This window comes from Mustela putorius, unplaced genomic scaffold (genome assembly GCF_011764305.1).
Source record: "Mustela putorius furo isolate JIRA1106 unplaced genomic scaffold, ASM1176430v1.1 tig00000430_pilon_pilon_pilon, whole genome shotgun sequence".
Lineage (NCBI taxonomy): Eukaryota > Metazoa > Chordata > Mammalia > Carnivora > Mustelidae > Mustela > Mustela putorius.
In genome coordinates, this window is record NW_025421377.1 from 3919418 (window position 1) to 3944986 (window position 25569).

A 25569-nucleotide genomic window follows, 5' to 3' on the forward strand; every position below is an offset into this window, starting at 1 on the left:
TGGGGGGTGGGGAGAACAGAGGGAGAGGGAGGGCCAAGAATCTCAGATTCCATACTGAGTGCAGATCCTGACGTGGGGCTTGATCCCACAACCCTGAGATCAGGACTTGAGCCAAAACCAAGAGTCAGATGCTTAATAAACGGAGCCACCCAGGTGCCCCATTTTAAAAATTCTTGCATTTATATGCATATATGTATTTTATACACATATTTCATACATATATACTCATGCATGTATGTGTGCACACGCAAACACACACATATTTTCTCTCTTAGAGAAATGTAAGATTACTTACCTCATGGGAAAAAAACCTGAAATGTCTTTCTCCCAAGATCAAAATAATCTAATTAAACATACAACGAATGAGAAAGAGACCAATGTAATGCATTCTAATTTCTGGAAAGAAGTGGTGGATCCATTTACATTTATTGAGTCATTACAAAGAACACATTGTTACTGCAAAGTAATGATGTGTACTTGACTTACTGTTGACTGAGCTAGTTTCATTACAAGATCATTACAGACAGTCCTGGTCTCACTTGGCACTTAATTCCCACCCACACAGAGAGAACACTTACCCGTATTTATCTCTTGCTTTCCACCAATGAACATCATTCTTTTCTAATATAATATATTCTTGGCCTCTCTCTAATCTGAGATCATGCGCCTCCGTTGCTTGGAAATCATACATGGCTACAACGATTTCTTCACTATTGTCTTCTTCTTCAGGTGGAATTGGTGGGGGAGGCCTTCGCTGAGAAAAGGAGACAACACATGAAAATGTAGTCATTCTGTTTGAAACTAGATGTGAAGTGAAACACTAAATGACTCACACAGCAACAGAGAATAAAGCAGAAACCTCAAGTCTACTTAGGAAAATCTGGGGAACCCTCCCGTGACTTTGATGACATTGGTGCTACTGGACGTCTCGTGGGTTTCGGAATATAAGGCATGGTTTCGGAATATAAGGCATGAGCAAAACCCCTCCTTAAACATCAGATAGCCTTTGCTCCTTGTCAGGGCTACCCTTCCAGGGACAGCTACAGATAATATGTGAGTAGAAACCAGAAGACTAAAGGTGGACCCACCATTCTAATGGCCTGAAAGGGGAAAACACACACTAGGGGGTGAGTCTTCTATCAAGTCTCCTGTCCATCAGAGCAATGTGCATTTCTTTGTGCTTTCCATGTGAAAGGTATGCACTTAGTACCTAACACACTTTTTTTCATTTATTCTTAATACTGAGCCCATGAAATAGAGTATATAATTCCCATTTTACAAGAAACAATGGTTTAAGTAATCCTCCCAAAGTCACTCATACCAGATTCACATTGGATCAGGTATGAAGTGGTTCCCAAGTACATGTGTTTCCAACCATACCCCACTCTTCAAAGGCATATCATTAAATCACTGAGTCATTGATATATCATTAAATCAATAATGATTTATCATTAAATCATTAAGTTACTTTTTCGTCCTGATACTGTGGTCTGAAGACTGAAATATTCCTTTAATGTTCCTTTAAATTCCACACCTTTTCTATAATTCTTGAGGCCAAAATATAAGCAAAATGCCAGACGAGGAGAGGGCCCCAGTGATAATCTGATATAATTAAATTAATATTATTTGATACCAAAAAAAAAATACTCAGCATACCTTCCTCTGATATGAAAAAGTGGGGCAGAATCATGTGACTTAGGAGAAGTGAGTTGGGGGAAACCAAAGTGGGAGACAAACCATGAGAGACTGTGGACTCTGAGAAACAAACTGAGGGTTTTGGAGGTGCGGGGGTGAGCCTGGTGGTGAGTATTATGGAGGGCACGTATTACATGGAGCACTGGGTGTGGTGCATAAACAATGAATTTTGGAACACACACACACAAAAATTTTTAATTAAATTTTTTAAAAGAAACTGTAAATGTTTCCAAAAGGTAAAGACCTCCTACCTTCTTTGTTTCTGGTGCTGGAGGTAGTGCTTTTTTTATACCTGAAAATGACAACAACAAAAATAGGTCAAAATGCTATCTACCAATGACTGAGAGCTTTAACAAGAAGTGAAAAAGAACACATGGATGAGAACTCCACTTGGACTCTCACTCTGGTGCATGTTGCTTTCAACACTGTTGCGGGGAACAATTTAAAGTGCTTTCGAAGCTGGTTTGTTTTCTGCCTTCTGGAATAGATTATAAATGCCAGAGGGATTGGGGCCCTATCTTGTTCTTGGTAAACAAGTGAGACTAGGACGAACTAAAAAGCTTCCTGTGGGCAAACGAAACCATCAACAAAATGAAAAGGCAACCCATGGAAGAGGAGAAAATACTTGCAAATCACATACCTGATAAGGGGTTAATATCCAAAATATATAAGGAACTCATAGAACTCAACAGCCAAAAAACTCAAAAAACTGTCAAAAATGTTGCAAAGGACCTGAACAGACATATTTCCAAAGAAGACATTCAGATGACCAACAGGTACATTAAGAGAGGCTCAGTATCACTCCTCATTAGGGAAATGCACATCAAAACCACAATAAGATATCACTTCATACCTGTCAAAATGACTGTTACCAAAAACACAAGAGGTAACAAATGCTGGGGGGGTGTGGAGAAAGGGGAAGCCTCGTGCAGTGCTGCTAGGAATGCAACCACTACGGGACACAGTATGGAGGTTCCTCTAGGAATTAGAAATAGAGGGACACCTGGGTGGCTCAGTGGGTCATGATTCCAGGGTCTTGGGATCAAGCCCCGCATCAGGCTCTCTACTCAGCAGGGAGCCTGCTTCCCTCTCTCTTTCTCTGCCTGCCTCTCTGCCTACTTGTGATCTCTCTCTGTCAAATAGATACATAAAATCTTTAAAAAAAAAAAAAAGAAAAGAAAAGAAAAAAGAAATTAGAAATAGAACTACCGTATGACTCAGCAATCCCACTTCCGGGTATATACACAAAGGGCGGGAAAGCAGTACTTTGAAGACATTATCTGCACTTCTGCATTCATAGAAGTATTATTCATAGTAGCCAAGGTATGAAAACAACCTAAATGTCCATCAACAGATGAATGGATAAAGACACACAGTGTGTATATATAATGTACTGTATAATATTTATAATATATATAAATAAAATGGAATATTATCCCGCCTTTAAAAAGAAGGAAATCCTGCCATGCATAACAACATGGATGAATCCAGAGGGCGTTGTACTAAGTGAAATAAGCAGACAGAAAAAAAAAGACAAATACCACAGGGGATCAGTTACATGTGGAATTTAAAATAAAAAGAAAATTCAAACTCCTAGTAACAGAGTAAAAAAAAAAAGAAAAAAAGTGGTTGCCAGGAGATGGGGGTTGGGAGGAGGGAGACAGAGTTGTTGGTAGAGGGCACAGATTTTCACATGTAAGATGCATACGGTCTGAGGGTCTAATGTCTAACCTGGTGACGGTAGTTGATAGCATATTAATGCAGAACTGGAATGTACTGAGAGTAGAACTGAAATATTCTCACACATACACACCGGAAGGCTAACATGTGAGGTTATGGATGTCTTAACTCCATGGGAAGAATCCTTTCACAACGCATACGTATACCAAATCAGCACAATGCACACTTGAAAATATCTTACAATTTTAATTGCCAGCTCTACCTCGGTAAAGCTGAAAGGAAACAAGCTGTTAATGGTGCCACATTAAGCTCATACTTTTAACAGAGTCATTTTGAGCAGGCTTCCATACTGTGATAAAAGCTCTTGAAAATAGACCTTTTGATTCCATGAGATGGCCCCACTGCTAAATAAACATAATTATTCATACAAAATACACCCGCCCTCCATTCCCACAGCGCGAGAAGGTGTAAAGGTCATAGTTAACCAACATCAAAATCAAAACCAAGTCACTTTCACACTATACCAATAGTGCATATATCCTGCACATAATATCATTATAAAATAAAATAAATACTTACTACTCTCAAAAAGGTTATATTTTTCGCATCCAGGTGCTAATTTTTCAGTTTGTCGGCAACACTGATAACTTCCATCTGCCCAAAATTTAGGATGATATTTAATCATGATATTATTGTTGTTCTTTATTTCTGTAATTCAGAGACACATTAAGTGACTAGTGAGATAAAATGGATGACAGAACGTTTTGTAGGTAACACTGTCGATCATTCTTTATTTCTCAGATGCTACGTTTATTATGAAGACACTTTCATAACCTCATACAGCACAGCATTCAGAAAATCGATATGGTTCTCTTTCACCTTCTTATTTTGATGAAACGCCCTTGTTAGCAGAAGTGACCTCTGCTGTACCATGAGGCTTAAGCACACAAGTCAGCTCACCCCACTCTGCTCTGCAGGATGAGGACCCAGCAGTACAAATCACTCATGGAAACACTTTATGCACAAGTCGTCAATCCACACCAAACAGTGACTACACAGCCCACGTCTCAGAAAATAAAATCCTGTTATCAAAAAGGTCCAGTGCTTCCTCATCGTTAAATGTATTAGTCATTAAATGAAAGCATGCATTCTTTTTTTTTTTTTTCCAAAAGCGTGCATGCTGTAGAAACTATGTGTACAGTTTCTAAAGGAATCAGGTTATAAAAAAGAAAGTTGTCTTCATCATGTATCCCAGTAGCCGACTGTCCTCAGAAAAACACTTATTGTAGATTAAAGGATTCTAAATGCAAGATACATTAGCTGAATTTCTCTTCCAGTGATAACAATGTTATATCCTAAAATTATGTACAGTTAATATTTCATTATGAGTTTTACCTTCTTTTAACTTCTTCACCCACCGGTCCCTGCTTTGCGCACTAGGTGCAAAAATGTAAAGTGTGTTAGCATCATGAACAACCTAAAGTAAAACAAAAGATAGAATAGATGAGAAATACTTAAACACAGCATTTCTGACTAGCACAGAGTCCTGGGTACCAGAGACATCGATAAATGATTCTGAAATGATCAAATAAAAGTCATTTACTTTGGATCCAAAGAACCTACAAAAGCATATGTATTTCCTCATGTCTACATCAAGTCGGATATACATTTTGCAAGGACTGAGCTTTAATAGAAGAAAAAATATAGAGAGAGACCAAGATGCTTCACTAATCATTACTTCTTGCAATCTAACTAATTTTAGATCCTTAAGTAAATTTGGTGTAGGAAGAATTATTCTAACCTAGCATTTTTCTGAATCCTATGTTACACGAACGGACTACCCTGTCAATGTTACCGCTGTACCTTCCTTTTGCCACTATAAATAACGGCAGTGGCTAACTTCATTAAACACTATCCCAACTCTAGATCTATCTGTGCTTTACAGATATTTAACTCAGTTAATCCTACTACTAAGGCATCATATTTACATGTTACAGAGGAGACTAAGGCTTACCCCCAGACCTTCCACTCCTGTGTAACACCAAAAGGCACCATTCATACAGAACACACTGCATAGGACACCCCCTAACGTTGTACTAGATAACCTGCCCATCTCATCTAGCTGATGATCCAGAAAACCAGGATCCTGAGCCCAAACTGTGAACCATGATGCCTCTTTTAGAGGTAACTCCTGGTGAGCAACTAAAGTCTTATTCTTAGTACTCTTAGTATTCTTTTTTTTTTTTTTAAGATTTTATCTATTTATTTGACCGAGATCACAAGCAGGCAGAGAAGCAGGCAGAGAGAGAGAGGAGGAAGCAGGCTCCCTGCTGAGCAGAGAGCCCGATGCGGGGCTCGATCCCAGGACCCTGAGATCATGACCTGAGCCAAAGGCAGAGGCTTTAACCCACTGAGCCACCCAGGCGCCCCAGTACTCTTAGTATTCTTAATATTAGTAATAAAACTCTGCCTGGGAAACTAACCCAATTATTCTGTGGTCTGTCCTTTCACCTTTGATCAGAGGCACAAGGCAGAAACTCCCTGATTGGCTAAAAAGAAAAACAAGGCTAGGAACCCCCCTTCTGACACAGAAAGGCAAATACTGCATGATCTCACTCCCTGTGGAATCTAAAATAGTCAAATGCATAGAAGCAGAGGCCAGAGAGAGTGGTGGTTGCCAGGGACAGGGAAGAGGGGTAAATGGGGCGATGTTGGTCACAAAGTATAAAGTTTCAGTGAAGCAAATGAATGAGTTCTGGAACTCTAGTGTAGAGCCTAGTGACTACAATTAACAGTACTGTACTGTATACTTGAAATTTGCTAAGAGGGTAGGTCTTAAGGACTCAAAGGAAGGAAGGAAGAGACGGAGGGAAAGAAAAGAGAAGAGGATAAAGAAAGTGGTAATTATATGAAGTGATGGATCTATTAATCAGCTCAACTGTGATCATTTCACAATGTATCCATATACCAAAACATCACGCTGTACCCCTTAAATATACACAATTCCTATGTGTCAATTGCACCTCACTAAAGCGAAAAAAAAAAAAATTATCGACCACGAAAGCAACGGCAGGAAGCTGTAATGTCAAATAGTAGGCAAAACTAAATTATTCTCTGGCAAAAAATCATGCCAGCTTACCTGAAATGGATATTTATTTTGGCAGGGGACAACACCCTCATCATTCTTCACTATTTCCACACACTTGATTTTTGCAACATCAATAAATCCCTTTCTGTATTTTTTCTGTTCAAAGAAAAACAAAGGGAGAACCATTACAATCATAACAAGAAAAAATGTAGTTAAAAGAAATATTTGTTAATGAAATCACTGATTCAAAATAATACAATTTTCTTAATAATTTCCTAAACCATGTCTCCATTTATTGTCAAAACTCTTCAAAATACTAACATCGTGAGAATTGTAATAAGATAACAGTATTGTGTGAAAATAACTATTTCTGTTTATTTCTAAATTTTCCTGTCCTTGCCTCCAAAACACTCTAGAGCACAGAAATGGGCTCCCTGGGCGCCTGGGTGGCTCAGTGGGTTAGGCCACTGCCTTCGGCTCGGGTCATGATCTCGGGGTCCTGGAATTGAGTCCCACATCGGGCTCTCTGCTCAGCAGGGAGCCTGTTTCCTCCTCTCTCTCTCTCTGCCTGCCTCTCTGCCTACTTGTGATCTCTCTCTGTCAAGTAAATAAATAAAATCTTTAAAAAAAAAAAAAAGAAAGAAATGGGCTCCCTTTTATTGTCCCCAACCCCTTTCAGGCATGTATCTTTTCAATTTCTTCGACAACTTGATGACAGCACTCATTCCCAACCCCTGACAAAATAGCATCCAAGACCAAATCAAGCAAAACTCCAGGTACTTGAGGGTCCCCTGAGTGGCTCAGTCTGTTACACATCTGACTCTCAATGTCAACTCAGGTCATGATCTCAGGATTGTGAGATCAAGCCCCACATGGGGCTCCATGCTTAGAATGGAATCTGCTTGAGATTCTTTCCCTCTCCTCCTGCCCCTCCCCACTTGCACTGTCTCTCTTCCTCTCAAATAAATAAAAAACCTCCAGGTACTTGATCACAGATACAAACTCTAGCCAGTTACTTTTTCTACTCAGGAGGATGTGAGGCGGACTTGAGATATTCATATAAAACTTCCATTCAGATTCTATTGTGGGATATTCTATTCTACTTCTCGATTGCCCTCTCTGCTTATTGCAGTTCTGCCAGTGGCAATTAACTAAGGACATATCAAGACCTCCCTCCACCCTTAAGCACAGTAATCTCACACCTGAGAATTCATCCAAAGGAAAAAATCCACAAGACTACAAAGTAGCACATACAAACGTAAGTTGATAGAATATACCCATTAAAAACCATCACAAACACAATGTGGAAATAAAAAATGTTTACTGAATAATGCTAACTGATATATTCCACATGAAAAACTGTGCAAAGGTGAAAGTTACCTTTGGGAAGAAGACAGTAGATATTCATACGATAAAGACCAGAAGGGAAGGTAGAGAAATGAAGAACACTGTAAGGCTTGGGGTGACCCAGCCAACCCCTGTCATTAGTCATTCGAAATTCCCTCATTGAATAGTCTAAAATTGTCCTCTGGTCACAACCTTTGGGGCCCCTATCCTGCTCCCAGGAACCTGCTTTACATTTTTACTGTCACTATAAGACCTTCAGACCTGTTCCTCTCCCAGGTCACTAGTGCCCATCTGACAGCTGACTTGGTCTATCCTGGAGGTCATTTCATCATAGTATCCTCTTTCTCTCTCTTTCCTCTCTCCCCCAGCCCCTGCACAAATCCCATATATCCTTTGACAATTCTGTCGGTACCCAGTGCTATCCACACCTTCCCTATTCCTGCATACCAGGTTGCAGAAAGTCAACGATAATCCTAATTTTCTTCCCTATGCTTCTCCTCATCTCCTTTGTCTATGACTCATGGAGAGAACCTGGTGGCTTCCATGGAGAACGTCAGTCTTATCAGAGCTCCGAACCCTTCCCATTCCCTTCGTCCCAGCAGGCGAGCTCCCTCACTGCTTTAGGAAGAGAGCAGCCATCCTACCAACACACCCTTCAACTTCTTCCTTCTGGAGAGCAAAAGCATTCTAAGATTTATCTTTTTTTTTCTTCTCTTTCATCCTGTCTCTTGGAGAAGTTAAGGAAACTGCAGCTCAGACAGGTTAAATATTCAACAAGGACCCCAACTGACCCCAAAGCCTAGTGGACCCTGGGATACCCCAGCGGCAAACAAGTAATAGTTTTAATGGAGCTAAGTCCCGAAGTGGGGGGCAACGGGTATTCTGAGCATGGACTGAGCTTCAGCCAGAGTAGACAGAATGACATTGTCCCCACCCGTGCTTTCCTGAGAAACTTCCTTCTACCTATAGACACATTCGAGCCTCTCCCATCCAGACCAAGAACCTTCTTCTGGCCCTACTATTGCCCTCGCTTTCCTCTTCCCTTCCTGGAGGAGAAGAGGCTCACATCCTCAGCCTTCCATTCCTTCCCACCCACTCCTCCTCCTTAACTACTTGCTGTCTACTTCCTCCTCACCACCGCCTGCTAAGCCAGTCTCAAAAACGTCACCAGTGACCCCCACCCAACAGTCCTTCCTCAACTGTCATCTACTCACACCCCGATGAGGCATATGAAAGTGCCCCCACTCTCTTCTCCCTGAATGGCCTTGACTCTGGGTCATCCTGGGTTTTCCTACTCTCCCTCCCCTTCAGCGTCCCACAGACAACACCTGTCCTGTGTCAGCAGCTGTGTCAAGGAACACACGGTCAAGATCAGGGAAGCTCACTTCCTGAGCATTTAGCTCACAACTACTGGGCCATTCGATCCTCTCAAACTCGGTGAAGGCAACATGACCAGAAGCGTACAGAGGGAAGAAACTCAAATTAATTGACTTGCCCAAGACGGACAGTATTTATGATACAGTGTTGTAAGCACTGTCTATAAAGAAAAAGATGGCATGGACACGGAGGAGCCGAACCTTAAATGCCAATTCTGGAAAAGAAATTCCAGTATGTGACTGGGAGGAGCTGAAGGGCACACGAAAGAGAGGGAGTAAACAGCACAGATGAAGAAAAACATAATCCAGGATGACCGCGAAGTTGCCTCATATGTAAAACGGGAATAATAACAGCTATGAGAACGAAATGAGTTAGTATTTGCCAAATGCTTAGAATAGTGTGTGGCCTATAATATGATATCTGTAAGTGTTGGCTACATTAAATAAATAAATAGGAAAAAAAAAGACCAGTGTGGTTGAAACAGGGTGCATGAGGCAAGATGGAAAGGTGAGCAGGGCTAACCAGGAAAGAACGTACTGCACAGCATTAAGAGGTCTGGTCAGACAGGATCCCTGCCCTGCTCCTGGGGTCTGTGCCAGCTAGTGCGTGGGAGAAATTGACAGAGCACCATCCTCTTATTAACAAGGCACACATGTTCACTGTCAAAACCTTAGTAAATACTAACAGCACAAGGAAAATCAAATGACCCTTAATCTCCCAACCCTGGAGAAAATCACTTCGGATGTGGAGTTTTCCCAACATTGTTCTCAGGGGTCATTTACCACCTGCCGGCACTCTTAGTCCTTGAGTAGTAGGCTGGTCTGTTTCCAAGATACCCATCTCCACTCACCACCTGCCCCTGCTATTAAATGCAGCTGTTAAATGCAAGTCAATCTAGGGGAACCTGGATGGCTCGGTCATTAAGCATCTGCCTTTGGCTCGGGTCATGATCTCAGAATCCTGGGATCAAGCCCCGCATCAGGCTCCCTGCTCAGCAGGAAACCTGCTTCTCCCTCTCCCACTCCCCCTGCCTGTGTTCCCTCTCTTGCTGTGTCTTTCTCTGTCAAATAAGTAAATAAAATCTTAAAAAAATAAAAACACGTCAATCTATATCGGAAAATTTAGAATGGCCTACATACTAGATGGACTTAGCCCCCTAAATTCATGTTCTGGGACATACGATCTATTCATGTACCAATATTGGGGTTTGCAGACAAAGGTTCAATTATAAGCTGCTGTGCATGACTTTATCTACCCCACCAGCAAACACTGATCAGACACCAGGTACAGCCCTGTGTGCCACAACTTCAAAGTTATGCAAGGGGGTTGAGGGTCTCCCTAAGAGGAGTTCACAAAAATATACTCAGTGGAAGGAGAAGAGGGGCAAGATTCGGAATCAGATAATGGCAAACTCTTGTGAATTCACGGTGTGTTATGGAGCAGGCAGATTGGACCAGGAGGAGTTGAGAAGTTTCAGGAAGGCAGTGCCACTATGATTTGGTTTCTAAAGGATAAGTAGGAGTTTTCCTGTAGAGAAAGTAGAAGAAAAAATTCCAGGCAGCAGAAGCAATAAAGCACTCATTTAGGAAACAGAAAAAAAAAAAATCCATAGTGGTTCAGAATGGTTCACGGGGAAGTGTAGGAAATGACACCAAAAAGGTTATTTGGGACCAAGTTAGGAAGATGTCTATAGTCCAGACTAGGCAGTTTGGAAGGAAGAGTGCTGTATTAGGGTTTGCTTTTGAAATGGTCATTGTTAATGGCAGGGGTGACTAACGGATAGAGACAGCGAGGCTAGCCAGGAGCTGCCGCAGTCTTCAGGTGAGGGCTGACGAGGTCATGAACCCGGTCAATGGCAGTAAACCAGGTGAGGAAAGCGGGGACACCAGAACATTAGACGAGAGAGTCCACGTAACTCTGGCATCAATTAGATGTGGGGATTCAGAGAGAGGAAGGAGTTAGGAAACCTCAGGATTTTGAATCTGAGTGACCAGTAGACACCGATGCCATGAGTCACCACAAGGAACACAGAAGAACCAGGTTTGAGACAGTGTTGGGAAATGCTTTTTCAGCTGGACAACCCACTGGAAATGTCTGGAGGGAACTGACAATATGAAGCTCGTATTCAGCAGTGCCGATCATTTTCTTTATAGTAAAGAGAACTCTGCTTTTCTCAACACATATGTTGTGTGTATATATAGTAGAACCTTATTCTAGCCACACCTCAGGGAAGCCTAGGAGGTTAGGCAAAGTCAAGGAAGAGACTTGCCATAGGGAACCCTAAGAGTAATGGAAAGAACCATGTGCCTGCCCCCTTAACACCTGGTCTTCACACGCTGGTGAACAACAGTTAGCACAGAGAAGGGACATAGAACATACAGTGTTTTCTCCATTCAGACTGTTTATCATTTCTTCAATAAGAAAATTACTTCATGGGGCACCTGGGTGGCTCAGTGGGTTAAGCCTCTGCCTTCGACTCAGGTCATGGTCCTAGGGTCTTGGGATGGAGCCCCACATTGGGCTCTCTGCTCAGCAGGGAGCCTGCTTCCCCTACTCTCTCTCTGCCTGCCTCTCTGCCTACTTGTGATCTCTGCCAAATAAATTAATGAGATCTTAAAAAAAAAAAGAAAATTACTTCATAATTACTGAAGTATGCTATACATTACTGTTACTATTGTGGCCCTAGGAGAAATATCCAAGGTCTTACATGTTTCATGTGACGTTTCCCTTTTCTTTCTTTCTTTCTTTCTTTTTTTTTAAAAATTTCTTTTCAGTGGAACAGAATTATTGTTTATGCACCACACCCTGTGCTCCATGCAATACGTGCCCTCCATAACTACAGCCTTCACCGTGCTCACCAAACTGAAAATCACAATTAAGCCAAGACATCGCCTTACTCCTGTTTGAATCATCCAAGCTGAAAAATCTTCCTGGCACTTAGCACACATTCATTCAACACTGTGCTGAGCCGGTCTGCAAAGGACGCACAAGATTTTGTGTGTGTGTGTGTGTGTGTGTGTGTGCGCGTGTGTGTGTGTGTAAAACACAGGATACATACTTCTCCTCTCTTGCATACCCTCTATACACTTAACCAATTTTGAAAATGAGTTATGTAATAGTCGTTTTACACATTTCTAAAGCAGCACAAATGGGGAAACTAGATCTAGAGATGAATTCTAAGTTGCTTAAAACTACATGTCCGGTGAATGGCAGAACTGGGAAGTAAATGCAGGGATCCTGTCCCCCAGCAAGGCTTTCAAGGCACACCCTGTTTTCCTTTAATTTCCAGAAAACTCAGTGTTTTATGAATATCAGTATCAATCCTAAATCAATGAAATAACATTTTTTTCTAAGTGTATACGAGCATTCAGGGCTGGCCCCAGGTCAATGTGGGAAGTCAGCAGTTTATCTCCAGGACACCCTGGTGTCCTCCTTCTACACCCGACTCCCCAGGCCTCTGAGTCCCCATCAGGCACAGTGAAAGACCTTCCAAGATTTTCCTCCAGAATTGCCAATGACCCCTCCCCTTTTCCCCATCACAGCTTTTATTCCTAAGGTGGCTCCTCCCAGCCGCAGGCCACGGTAGAAGTTTGCTGGATGAGTCATCCTTGCATTGCAATAGGATCTCAGGAAGGCGGAAGGAGCTGTGGAAACAGGGAGACCCTGCCACCAGACTTTGCTGCTTAGAAGCTGTATGGCCTAGGGCAAGTTCTGTCCCCTCCCTCTCGGTTCCCTTGAGGTTCCCTTGTCTGTAGGAATACGACACTACTATTCACTCTGCTAAGCTTTTAGCAGAAATAAAGATAACGCACACAGATGCTTAAGCACGGTGTCTGGCATATGAAGTCATTCCCTAAACGCAGCATTCACCATTAATTAGCTTTCACCATAACCCTGGAAAGTTGTTACGAAACTGATCATACCAGCAGTTACAAGATTGCCCAAGAGACTGAGCCCAGAGCTCTCAAAAACGCAAAGGCATTTACCTGACTCCAGGTCTCTCAGGCTGGAATATTTCTGGACTCTTCTTATAAAAAATAAAATTATCCTGTGTCAAAATCTAACAACTGTAGAGCACTCACTCTGAATCAGGCACTGTGTCCACCTCTTCGCATGGGTGACTCAATGAACCTTCACAGCATTTTATGAAAACAGTTATCATCCCATTTAACAGATGAAGAAATCAGGACATAAAGGGTATAATTAACTGCCAAGAGTCACACAATAAACCAGGATTTGAACTCTTGTCTAATTCTAATCTTGAATTCTTAAGTGTAACACCCACTTGAGTAACATGATATCACTTAAGTACACACATAAAATAAGTGGAACTTTCTTATGCTTATAGCTCTTAATACCCCTAAGACAAAGATAGTTCACAAATTAAATTCTTAAAAACTATACAAAAAATAAGATTTTTTTGTATTACTTAAATGTGATGGATGGGCATCCGCTGGAGTTGAAACTCTGCCCTGAAGACAGTTCTGACTTGTACAAGCTTGCATTACTCTGGGCCATGTGACTACCACTTCCACCCCTTCTCTCCATTTCAGCTACAGGGAACCTCTGCTTACTGAACACACAGCACCATCCAAGCATTAGGCCTCCATGTGGCACTACTGAACCACTTCGTGTTTGATCAGCCACTGCTCTTTCTCAATAGGCCACAACGATTAAAAAAAAAGATGGGCTGCTGACATGGTCATTCAGTGACGAGGAAGTACTCCAAAAATGGAGACAAAAAGTTGTGTGTGTGTGTGTGTGTGTGTGTGTGTGTGTACAAACCCATATGTATTTATCATACATATGTGGGCACACACAGGTTATATTGCTGGGGGAGTTGTGTATAATATTGCCATCAAGTTAAGAACACAAAATTTAAAATTCCTAGAACCTGCAGTCCTTGCCAAATGGGGAGCCTCAAAGTTGCTGTTAATATTTATTGCATTCCATCGGGACAGGTCCCTCATTCAGCCATATTCATCAAGATAGATTTCTGCTTCTCTCTACCGCTGGCAAGCACAGATACCAAAGAACCATAATGGAGATACACAAGTTCAAAATGTCTTGGTCTTAAGGAGTTTACAAGCAGACATTTGCTAAGGTTAAGGAGAAGAACAATAATTGTCCACAAAGAAAGTTCAGATGAGTCAATACCACACAGCTAAGAGATCCAGGCAACTCTTAAAAAGAAAAGGAAAGAAAAGGACACAGTCTACAAAAAATCTCCAACGAGCCACAGGTCTATTTTATTCATGAGGGTCGTTCTTTTCCCTTTCTACTCAGGACACAGTTCAAAAAATGGGCCTAAGAGCAACAGGACACATTAATCACAAGAAACAAGGAAATGCCCAGGATGGATTTGGCAAGGTTTTTTGTGGATATTGAGAACAGTCTTGACGTAGACCTCTCCGGCATCAGGAGAAGTAGAATACATAAAGTTCAAAGGCATTTCCAACTTGATGGTGGTAGGATAAAATGCCCCCTCTTTACCAAGGGGTAAATTCTAGTGATGAACAAAAGAAAGTGAAAACAAAAACTTGGCATCTAACACTTTTTCCTCCCTTTTCAACAACTTATAATAACCATTGACATAGGTGCTTTACATTTCCTATTGTGCTTTTACACTACAAAAGAAAAAAAAACTCAAAACAACAACATCAACAAAACCTCTCAGAACTTTTACATAAGGAAGCCAGCACCAAGAACCATAAGATACCTGGGAATAAACCTAACCAAAGACGTAAAGGAACTGTACTTGAGGAACTACAGAACACTCATGAAAGAAACTGAAGAAGACACAAAAAGATGGATCAGAAGAAAAAACATTGTTAAAATGTCTACACTGTCTAGAGCAATCTATACTTTCAATGCCACCCTGATCAAAATTTCACTGGAAGTTTTCAAAGTGCTGGAACAAACAATCCTAAAATTTGTATGGAACCAGAAAAGGCCCCAAAGCACCAAGGAAATATTGAAAAAGAAAAACAAAACTGGGGCATCACATTGCCTGATTTCAAGCTTTACTACAAAGCTGTGATCACCAAAACAGCATGGTACTGGCACAAAAACAGACACACAGACCAGTGGAACAGAGTAGAGAACCCAGATATGGACCTGCAACTCCATGGTCAAATCATCTTTGACAAAGCAGGAAAAAATATCCAATAGAAAAAAGACAGTCTCTTCAATAAATGGTGCTGGGAAAATTGGACAGCAATGTGTAGAAGAATGAAACTTGACCATTCTCTTACACCATACACAAAGATAAACTCGAAATGGATAAAAGACCTCAACTGGAAGCAGAAACCTATCAAAAGCCTAAAGGAGAACATAGGCAGTAACCTCTTTGATGTCAGTCAGAGCAACTTCTTTCAAGACATGTCCCCAAAGGCAAAGGAAAAAAAAAAATGAAAAAGAACTTTTGGGACTTCATCAAGATCAAAAGCTTCTCCACAGCAAAGGAAACAGTCAACAAAACAAAGAGGCAACCCACGGAATGGGAGAATATATTTGCAAATGATACTACAAAGGGCTGATATCCAAGATCCATAAAGAACACCTTAAACTCAACAAACACAAAACAGATAATCACGTCAAAAAATGGGCAGAAGACATGAACAGACACTTCTCCAAAGAAGACACGCAAATGGCTAACAGACACATGAAAAAATGTTCAACATCATTAGCCATTAGGGAGATTCAAATCAAAACCACAATGACATATCAACTTACATGATGATTTTGGGCCAAAATCATCAAGACAGTAAACAACACGTGTTGGAGAGGATGTGGAGAAAGGGGAACCCTCTTACACTGTTGGTGGGAATGCAAGTTGGTGCAGCCACTTTGGAAAACAGTGTGGAGATTCCTTAAGAAATTTAAAATAGAGCTACCCTATGACCCTGCAATTGCACTCCTGGGATATAGATGTAGTGAAAAGAAGGGTCATCTGTACCCCAATGTTAAAAGCAGCAATGGCCACAGTCACCAAACTGTGGAAAGAACCAAAATGCCCTTCAACAGACGAACGGATAAAGAAGATGTGGTCGATATATACAATGGAGTATTATGCCTCCATCAGAAAGGATGAATACCCAACTCTTGTAGCAACATGGAGAGGACTGGAGGAGATTATGCTGAGTGAAATAAGTCAAGCAGAGAGAGTCAATTATCATATGGTTTCACTTATTTGTGGAGCATAAGGAATAACACAGAGGACACTGGAAAAAGGAGAGGAGAAGTGAGTTAGGGGAAATCGGAGAAGATGAACCATGAGAGACTGTGGACTCTCAGAAACAAACAGGGATTTAGAGGGGAGAGGGTGAGGGTTGGGTGAGCCTGGTGGTGGGTATTATGGAGGGCACGGGTTGCATGGAACACTGGGTGTGGTGCATAAACAATGAATCTTGGAACACTAAAAAATAAATAAATAAATAAAATTAAAAAAAAAAAAAAGCCAGCAGTTACACAAACATGGTTCAATTATGGTTTTTAACATAACATCTAGTTTAAAAACAGGATGTTGAAAAACTGCTATAAATTATAAAGAATCTGAGGGCAGAAAATTTCATTTCTGAACTCACAGAATAATCTTCATGTAAGACAATGCTAATGTAAACAATCATAAGGTTTCTGGAGATACTTTTTCACTGTATTTAAAAAGTTTTTTCTTGGGGCGCCTGGGTGGCTCAGTGGGTTAAGCCGCTGCCTTCGGCTCGGGTCGTGATCTCAGGGTCCTGGGATCGAGTCCCGCATCGGGCTCTCTGCTCGGCAGGGAGCCTGCTTCCTCCTCTCTCTCTCTCTCTCTCTCTGCCTGCCTCTCCATCTACTTGTGATTTCTCTCTGTCAAATAAATAAATAAAATCTTTAAAAAAAAAATTTTTTTTTTTCTTGAGTAGCCATTCCCTCTTAGGACTTTTCTACACTTGTGGCAATCCTCTCCCCAAATCCCTGTTGTGGCTCAAAAACACTTCTAAAAATTATTACCAGATATGTTTATCACAGTTGAAAGCAAAACTAACTAAGGTATGTGTGTTGAAATAAGTCTAAAAGGGATCTACCTGGTTTAATTTTTAAAATTAGTAAAAATTAGAATAAGTTAGGCAGAAATAAATATATATGGATGGATCCTTCCTAAGTTTCATGTAATAGACTTCCAAATTCATGGAATTCCAGACTTAATAAATTCCAAGATTACAAATCTCTTGGAACAGAGATGATGCCAGTGAGCTCAGGTTGCTATGTTTTCTTCTTCCTGGGTGCCCAGCTCCACTGTATTTTCTCATCGTCATGCATATAGATGAGGGCACAGGAATGAACTCTAGCCAAGGGAGTGTAGGCGGGAGTGATGTGAGACCACATCCTGTCCTCTAAAACCTTGCATACCATCTTCCATGGTCCATATCTCCTCCTTTGTGATCCAGCTGGATGAGAAAATCCAGTGGAAGATTCAGGAGACCAACAGACAATGGAATGCTGATAGGTTTAAAATTTCTTTTTTGGGGAAGCACCCGGGTGGCTCAGGCAGTTAAGCATCCAAGTCTTAATTTTGGCTCAGGTCATGATCTCAGGGTCCTGGGCCCAAGCCCTGCATCTGGCTCCATGCACAGCAGGGAGCCTGCTTGCAGATTCTCTCTCTCCCTCTCCCTCTGCCCCTCACCCTGAGCACGCTTATGCTCTCACCCGCTCTCTCTCTCTCTCTCACTGCCTTTCTCAAATAATAAATAAACACATCCTTTTTAAGAAAAGGGATTTCTTTTTGAGTTGATGACTATGTTCTAAAACTGATTGGAGTGATAGTTGCCAACTCTGTGAACCTACTGAAAATCACTGAGTTATAGAATTTAAGTGAGTGAATCATATCTCAATAAAGCTGTCCTTAAATACAAACAAAAAAGACAACAGAGCCAATTTAGAAGGTTCTGAGATCCCTGAATCAAAAGTGTAGGGTAGTTACATGTAATGTCAGTAAGAAATGAACTTTCTATTGTGTTAAGGCATTGGGTTTGGGAGATGCATGTTACAGCAGTTAGCTACCTTTCAAAATACCTTCTAGAAGAAGAAGATCCCACATCTCAGCTAACTCATACTTCCGATTCCTTATCCATAAAGGAAACATGTTGGATTAAACCAGTGTTTCCCAAAGTATGCTATGGCCATATCTGTCGTGGCTTTAGGTGGAACTTGGACCAACATAGGTTTTTATTGTATTTAGTTTCATGGTTATTTTTTTAAATTTATTTTTTATTTATTTTCAGCATAACAGTATTCATTATTTTTTCACCACACCCAGTGCTCCATGCAATCCGTGCCCTCTCTAATACCCACCACCTGGTACCCCAACCTCCTACCCCCCGCCCCTTCAAAACCCTCAGATTGTTTTTCAGAGTCCATAGTCTCTCATGGTTCACCTCCCCTTCCAATTTACCCCAACTCCCTTCTCCTCTCTAACTCCCCATATCCTCCATGCTTTTTTTTATTCTCCACAAATAAGTGAAACCATATGATAATTGACTCTCTCTGCTTGACTTATTTCACTCAGCATAATCTCTTCCAGTCCCGTCCATGTTGCTACAAAAGTTGGGTATTCATCCTTTCTGATGGAAGCATAATACTCCATAGTGTATATGGACCACATCTTCCTTATCCATTCGTCCCTTGAAGGGCATCTTTTTTATTAATGGCTTTCCACTTACTGAGGGATACAGTTTCCTTTCAAAATTAAGAGTATTTATGGAAAAAAAGACATGAAATTATCCACAGGAAACATTAAGCAATACTACACAGATGGCAGGAACATATGCCAAAATCATGTCAGTGGGATGCCCAATGCCTGGAGTATGGACAACACGGAGTTAAATTATCTCTTTGTTTCCAATGGTAGCATGCCTTGATTTTTGTTACTTTGTACTTACTACTGTATTCCTCCAACACCTGGCCTGCCTGGTATACCTCCCACTCCCTGAGTTAAGAGGACTCTGGAGTTACTGACTTAGTTAGGACAAGATTCAATCCACAGGGATGTATTCAGCTAAAACCTCATAAATATGACACATAAGAATTCTCTGCTACCTGGGGCACCTGAGTCACTCAGTCGGTTAAGCATCTGACCATTGGTTTTGGCTCAGGTCATGATCTCAGGGCAGTGAAACCGACCCCCAGATCAGGCTCCTCACTCAGCAGGGAGTCTGCTTAGGTCTCTTTCCTTCTGCCCCTCTACTCCCTCGTACTCTCACATGCTCTCTCTCTAAAATAAATAAATAATTCTCAGCTACCTCTTTCCTCAAAGATACGCATTCCTGCAGAATCCCCAAATACCTATTTGTTCCTATACCACAAAGTTTCAATATTCCTTGCCGGTAAGATACAGAAAATGCAGAAACAGAGAATGGGTTTCTATAGCAATGTTTGAATTCTGGGGCAGACCTCTCACTTGGACACATTCACTCCTGAGACAGGTGTCTAGGGCATATGTTTTACTGGGAAATATGAACTTATATGAAACTCGGTGTTGGAATTTGGGCTCTGATTCTGATGGCTCGGGTATAAAATGATGAGACTTCCTGGGTGAATGATTGAACAATAAACACAATAATAGGTTATTTTAATAATAAATATATTTGAATAATAGACACAATAATAGGTTAACACTTAAACAGCATCACGTGCCAGGTACTGTCCCACAAGAATATTCATAGCTGCTTATGTTTAATAGCTGAAAACTGGAAATAATCTAAATGTCCATGAACAGGTGTATGGATACACAAATAGTGGTATATCCATACAGTGGAATTCTGTTCAGTAATAATATAAAATATAATATCAACACAACAAAATAGTTGTATTTTAAACTAATCAGATGAGTGAAAAGAAGCCCGTTTAGAAAGAGTGCACGGCATATGACTCTGTTTATTCTAGAATACTAGTACATGGAAACCAATCTGCAGCATCAAAAACCAGATTAGTAATACCCTCGGACAGTGGGAATAAAGGGAGAGGTATCAAAGGCAAAGGAGCACAAGGACGCTTTGGGGGATGATGGGTGTGTTCATTATTTTACTACAGTGATGGTTTCACAGATGTGTACATATACCAAAACTTATCAAATAATGCAATTTAAATATATACAGTTTATTGTATATTGCTATCTCAGTAATACTAAAGAAAATAGGGCCCCTGCCCTCAGGAAGCTTGAAATCCGGGAAAACTTGGAAACTAGGACCTTCTCTGCTAATAATTTAGTGCTCTAAATCATAGATTAAAAAAGATAATCTAGGGGCACCTGGGGGTCAGTGGGTTAAGCCTCTGACTTCAGCTCAGGTCGTGATCTCAGAGTCCTGGGATCGAGCCCCGTATGAGGCTCCCTGCTCAGTGGGGAGCCTGCTTCTCTCCCTCCCCTCTCCCTACTCATGCTCTCTCTCTCTCTCTCTCGCAAATAAATAAGTAAAATCTTTTTAAAAATAAGTAAGAAGAAAAAAGAAAAACCAACAAATACAACAAAAGAGAAAAATGGGCATGAAGATTAAGCAAAAGAACTTCACTTTATAACGAGCCAGAAGTAGGCAATCAATCAGCTCTCATTTAAATGAAGACTCTACCTTAGCATTTATTCCCATTAAGAAACAACTCATCCATCCGTCCAATTCTTCCAACATTAAATAAACTTCCGGTAGAGAAATGAAATTAATTTTACACCTTCTCCCAAAGTTGGTGCCCAGTCCTACCCTCTTCTTTCTTCCTTTCTCATTCCTCCCTTCTTTGAGGCAGGCGAGATGAAGGCCACCAAGTGGGAGCACCGAGGGGACAGGCATAGTGCCTCCCAGCACCTCCAGCATCGCTGGCATGGGACAGACAGCCTGGCACGGGGCAGGGGCTCGCTGACTCGGCAGAGTAAGTCAGGGAACGAACAAGGACCTGCGTGCACAGGGAGGGCTTCAGCGAAGCGGAGAGGAAGGCTTCCCTGGGTTTCATTTCACCTTATTCGCTCAGAACCACCACTGGACTCTACTGTTTCAGAGAAGAACTGGGCTCCTTTTATCTTTGCCACAGCCCTCTCAGAAATACGCCATTCCAGCGGCTGCAGGCATGCCCAGATCGCTGGGACCGAAGACACCCTGCTTCCCCGGCCCCCCTGTTCCACGCAAGCATTCTGCTGCACCGGGGAACACCCAGAGAGTGGAGTAAAGGTCACGTTACACAACCCATCGAAGACACTCCTAACTCCTGTCAAGGGATCCCTCCTCAACCACAGATGGCAACCATTGGATATGTCACTGCAAAGCTGTCTGCTGTCTGGTTTTTTAAGCAGCAAAAGAGAAGGAAGCCCCATCCTAGGTTTCAGTTCTTGCTTCTATATGGTTAACACCGACTAGTGGCTTCACACTTTAGTACCAGGAATCTGAGTGCCGCGTGTACGTGTGTGCGTGTGCGTGTCTGTGCGTGGCTCTCCAAGGGACACAGTACGTGTGCAGGCTTTTTTTTACTGACACTTTGTCGATCTTTATGAAAGGGGAAATACCTCGAATCACACAAACCCGATCTCTTATTAAGAGGAACTCAAGAGCGAGAAGTGTTGTGAGTTTCAGATGGGCGAGAGCTGCAGACAGCTAACAGGGCAGGATAGAAAGTGCAGTTTCCGGGATAGGTGGTGCGTGGCAGTGGCGACTGGTAAACACACAGGGCGCACTGTGTGGCTTTGTGCATGCGGTCGGGACCAGTAACTGCAGCAAGAGGGGCACAATTTCCTCCCCCCACCACCCCCAGCATCCCCATCATGGCCTAATGGACTGATGAGTGATGACCAGGAAAACGACAGCCCCGGGGGTGGGAAAGCCCTGGGACAACTGCCCCACAGCCTCACCCCAGGATCCCAGCCTGCGTCTGAGAGGTAGGAATGTGTGTCTGGGCAGGTGACAATTTGGGAGGCTCACAGAGGACCCTCACGAACTTCATCTCCTCCCTGCTCATCCCTGACCAGTTCCTCCACTAAGAAAAACCCCTCTGTCCTAATCTGCCATGAGTGGAGGGCGGAGATGCATCATACCGCCATGACCTGGAAATGGGAATTATTTACAACTGAACAGGGTCCTGCAAAGGCAGAACATTAGCTCAGTCTTTAAATAAACTTCTACAGGACCCCTCTACATTTCTCTAGTTCTCTCTAGAGTTCAGAGGACCACACAGCAGTCTGTTTTCTAAATACCTCCAAACATTAAGGGACATATAATGGCAGCTTCTCTATGAGGGTCTCCCCCTCCCCCACACCAGCCTCCCAACAAAGACAATCAGGCAAATTGGGAACAATGCCTTCCTTTTGCTTCTACCCAAGCCTGGGGGTGGGGATGGGAGTGAGAAGTAGAAGGAAGACTGGCTGAGGTGGGGGGGAGATGGAACAATGGCAAGAAAGAAAAAGAGTGAGACTTAGTGCAAGGTCTCTAGTAAGAGAAGAGGACTTGTCTATCAACTCTCCCCTCAGAAAGATACTCAAAGAAAAATAGAGTGGCCTCATTACGTGTTCCATGGGTTTCTGTGGGCCTGTTGGGTACTCATCATTCCTTTACTATGGTTTCTATAGGAATATTCTCTTTGTGTTGCAAATAATTTACAGAAAACATTTGTTATACAACCTCTCAACTGGGAACCTTCTATAAATAAAATTACTTCTAAAACAATGTCTTCTGAAAAACAGTATGAAGGTTCCTCAAGATGTTAAGACGAGAGCTACCCTATGACCCAGCAATTGCACTATAGGTATGTACCCTAAAGGTACAGATGTAGAGAAAAAAGGGCCATCTGTACCCCAATGTTTATAGCAGCAATGGCCACAATGGCCAAACCATGGAAGGACCGGAGTTGTCCTTCAACATATGAATGGATGAAGAAGATGTGGTCCATATATACAATGGAATATTACTCAGCCATCAGAAATGATGAAGACCCACCATTTGCATTGACATGGATGGAACTGGAAGGGATTATGTTAAGTGAAGTAAGTCAAGTAGAGAAAGACAATTAATGTATAGTTTCACTCTCATGTAGAACATAAGCAATAGCACAAAGAACCATAGGGGAAGGGAGGGAAATCTGAAGAGGGAGAAATGAGAGAGGGAGACGAACCATGAGAGACAACGGACCCCGGGAAACAATCTGGGGGTTTCAGATGGGACAGGGGAGTGGGGAGGGGGTAAGCGGGTGATGGCTATTGAGGAGGTCACGTGCCATGATGAGCACTGGGTGTTATACGTAAATAATGAATTGTTGAACACTACCTCAAAAACTAATGATGTACTATTCAGTGGCTAACAGAGCATAATAATAATAAACACATTTTTAAAAAAATTTCTTCTACTGACTGGGTGTTTGATGACATCAAGGAAGCTGTGTTGCTATGTTTTGGGATGAGAGCATTAAGGTTCTATCTAAGATGGGTACTCCCTATCTTCTGAAGATGGGCACTGAAGCATCTGTAGAAGAAAAAATACAACTTCTGTGAGGTAATGGGAGCGGGCAGGATTTACTACACAATGACAGAGGTGGCGTGAAGCGGCCGAGTGCTGGGGACATGGGGGTCATGTGCTTCTCTATCTACTCTTAACTACACTTGAAACTTTCTGTAATAAAAGGCAAAAAAATACTTCTTCCCATCACATTTTTTTTTAAAGCTTTTTTTTTTTTTAAGTGGGCTCCATGAAGGGCTTGAACTCATGACGCTGAGATCAGGACCTGAGCTGAAATCAAGAGTTGGATGCTTAACCGACTAAGTCACCCAGGTGCCCCTACAGTTTTAAAAATCCTGATCAAAGGGGTGCCTGGGTGGCTCAGTGGGTTAAGCCTCTGCCTTCAGCTCAGGTCATGATCCCAGGGTCCTGGGATCGAGCCCCATATCGGGCTCTCTGCTCAGCAGGGAGCCTGCTTCCCCCTCTCTCTGCCTCTCTGCCTACTTGTGATCTCTCTCTCTCTCTCTCTGTCAAATAAATAAATAAAATCTTTAAAAAAAAAAATCCTGATCAAGGTTGTAGGATCTACTTATGAAAAGTGTTTTGTGAGAATGTAAGAAGTATCCATTTTAAATCGGTAAAAAGTACAGATGATCGCATTATTTAATCACTACCAATAAAGCTCTGGCTACACTTGTGGTAGTGTATACACTGGATTCAGAAGGGAAAACAATCCCCGATGTTCACGTAATGGGACCTCTTAGAGGTCCCATTTCCACAACTTCTTGCATCTATCAATTTCACATTACTTTATAATTAATTACAGAACTGCGGACCCTGCTGAAGTGATCAGTTCTGTAGCATCTGCATTTTGCAGCTGAGTAAATGTGACACTGAGGTCAAACAACTGGCTGAGAACAAATGAAGACACACAATACCAGGCTGCCCTGCCACGCTCTTCATTGGCTCTCACCGCTGGGGGCCATGTTAAACCCTTTATCCCCTCCTAGTTTGCTATCGCTAATGCAATTAACTCTCAGGTACTCTAGCAAAAGTTGCTGTGTATATATATGTATGTTGCATAATACATTGTAAGAGATGCCTCCCAACGCCAGTTATAAGAGCCCCATGGCCCAAACAGCCAGGCCACTCTCTGCGAGCCCACCAGCACCTGCAATGCGGACAGTATCTGTTGGGTTTTCTCTTCCTCGTTCCCTCACCTCCCTTCTGGAAGCCTGGAAGTACATCATACCACCTAGACAGCGACCAGCCTTGGAAGGCTTTTGAGGAAGGCACAGGAGCTGCTGTCGTAACTCTAGTGAGCACATCTGAAAACTTCATACTACCAGGCACAGGCTTTTAAGTGGATTCAGCAAGAGAGATGGCTTTTCTCAGCAATTCACTGAGATAATGTATCAAGCCATAGGAAATTGTTCAGTCCAAAAGGATCACATAGTGGTAATTTCTGATCATTTGGGTTAATACATTTTGTATTATTTAGTATGTTTTAGTCCTACTCATACACCTCACACTCAAAAATTCAAACCATTTGTACTATTCCTAATGTCTGTGTAATCATAACCACAGTTAGGATTTGTGGGGCTCTTGGGAGGCACCCGATGCCCATAACAGACGGAACAGCGCATGAGAATGGGAACGGGGCCCTCCTGGCGTGATCACCGTCAGCTCCCAGCGTGATCAGAACCCAGTCAATAATCAGTATTGACGATCAGGAGAATGTTGGAATTTGAATTAGATTTAAGTTAGCCACGTTTACAAATTGGACAGCTCATCTAGAACAATAACAGCTCTTTTAATTCATACTCTATTTTGATCACCAACTTGATAGCTCCTTCCCTGCTGCATGTTTCATAGCTGCAGGACTGTGAACTTCGCGATTTGTAAATTTTTTATTACAGGTTACGAAAGGAAGCAGGTCACACG

At 42.0% G+C, this 25569-nt stretch overlaps 1 protein-coding gene across 5 annotated transcripts in view; it reads right to left on the reverse strand.

Annotated features, from left to right (window-relative positions):
- The window catches only part of TEC (tec protein tyrosine kinase), a 140232-nt gene that overhangs the window by 29813 nt on the left and 84850 nt on the right, over positions 1-25569 (reverse strand). For 2 of the 5 annotated variants that reach the window (XM_045079714.1, XM_045079717.1), the window contains exons 3-7: positions 6515-6619; positions 4771-4852; positions 3955-4083; positions 1947-1987; positions 579-754 (exon numbers count right to left, since the gene is read on the reverse strand). In XM_045079714.1, coding sequence (XP_044935649.1) covers positions 579-754; positions 1947-1987; positions 3955-4083; positions 4771-4852; positions 6515-6619 — 533 coding nt within the window. The remainder of the gene's footprint in view (positions 1-578; positions 755-1946; positions 1988-3954; positions 4084-4770; positions 4853-6514; positions 6620-25569) is intronic. The other 3 variants (XM_045079716.1, XM_045079719.1, XM_045079718.1) reach the window with 3 other exon arrangements.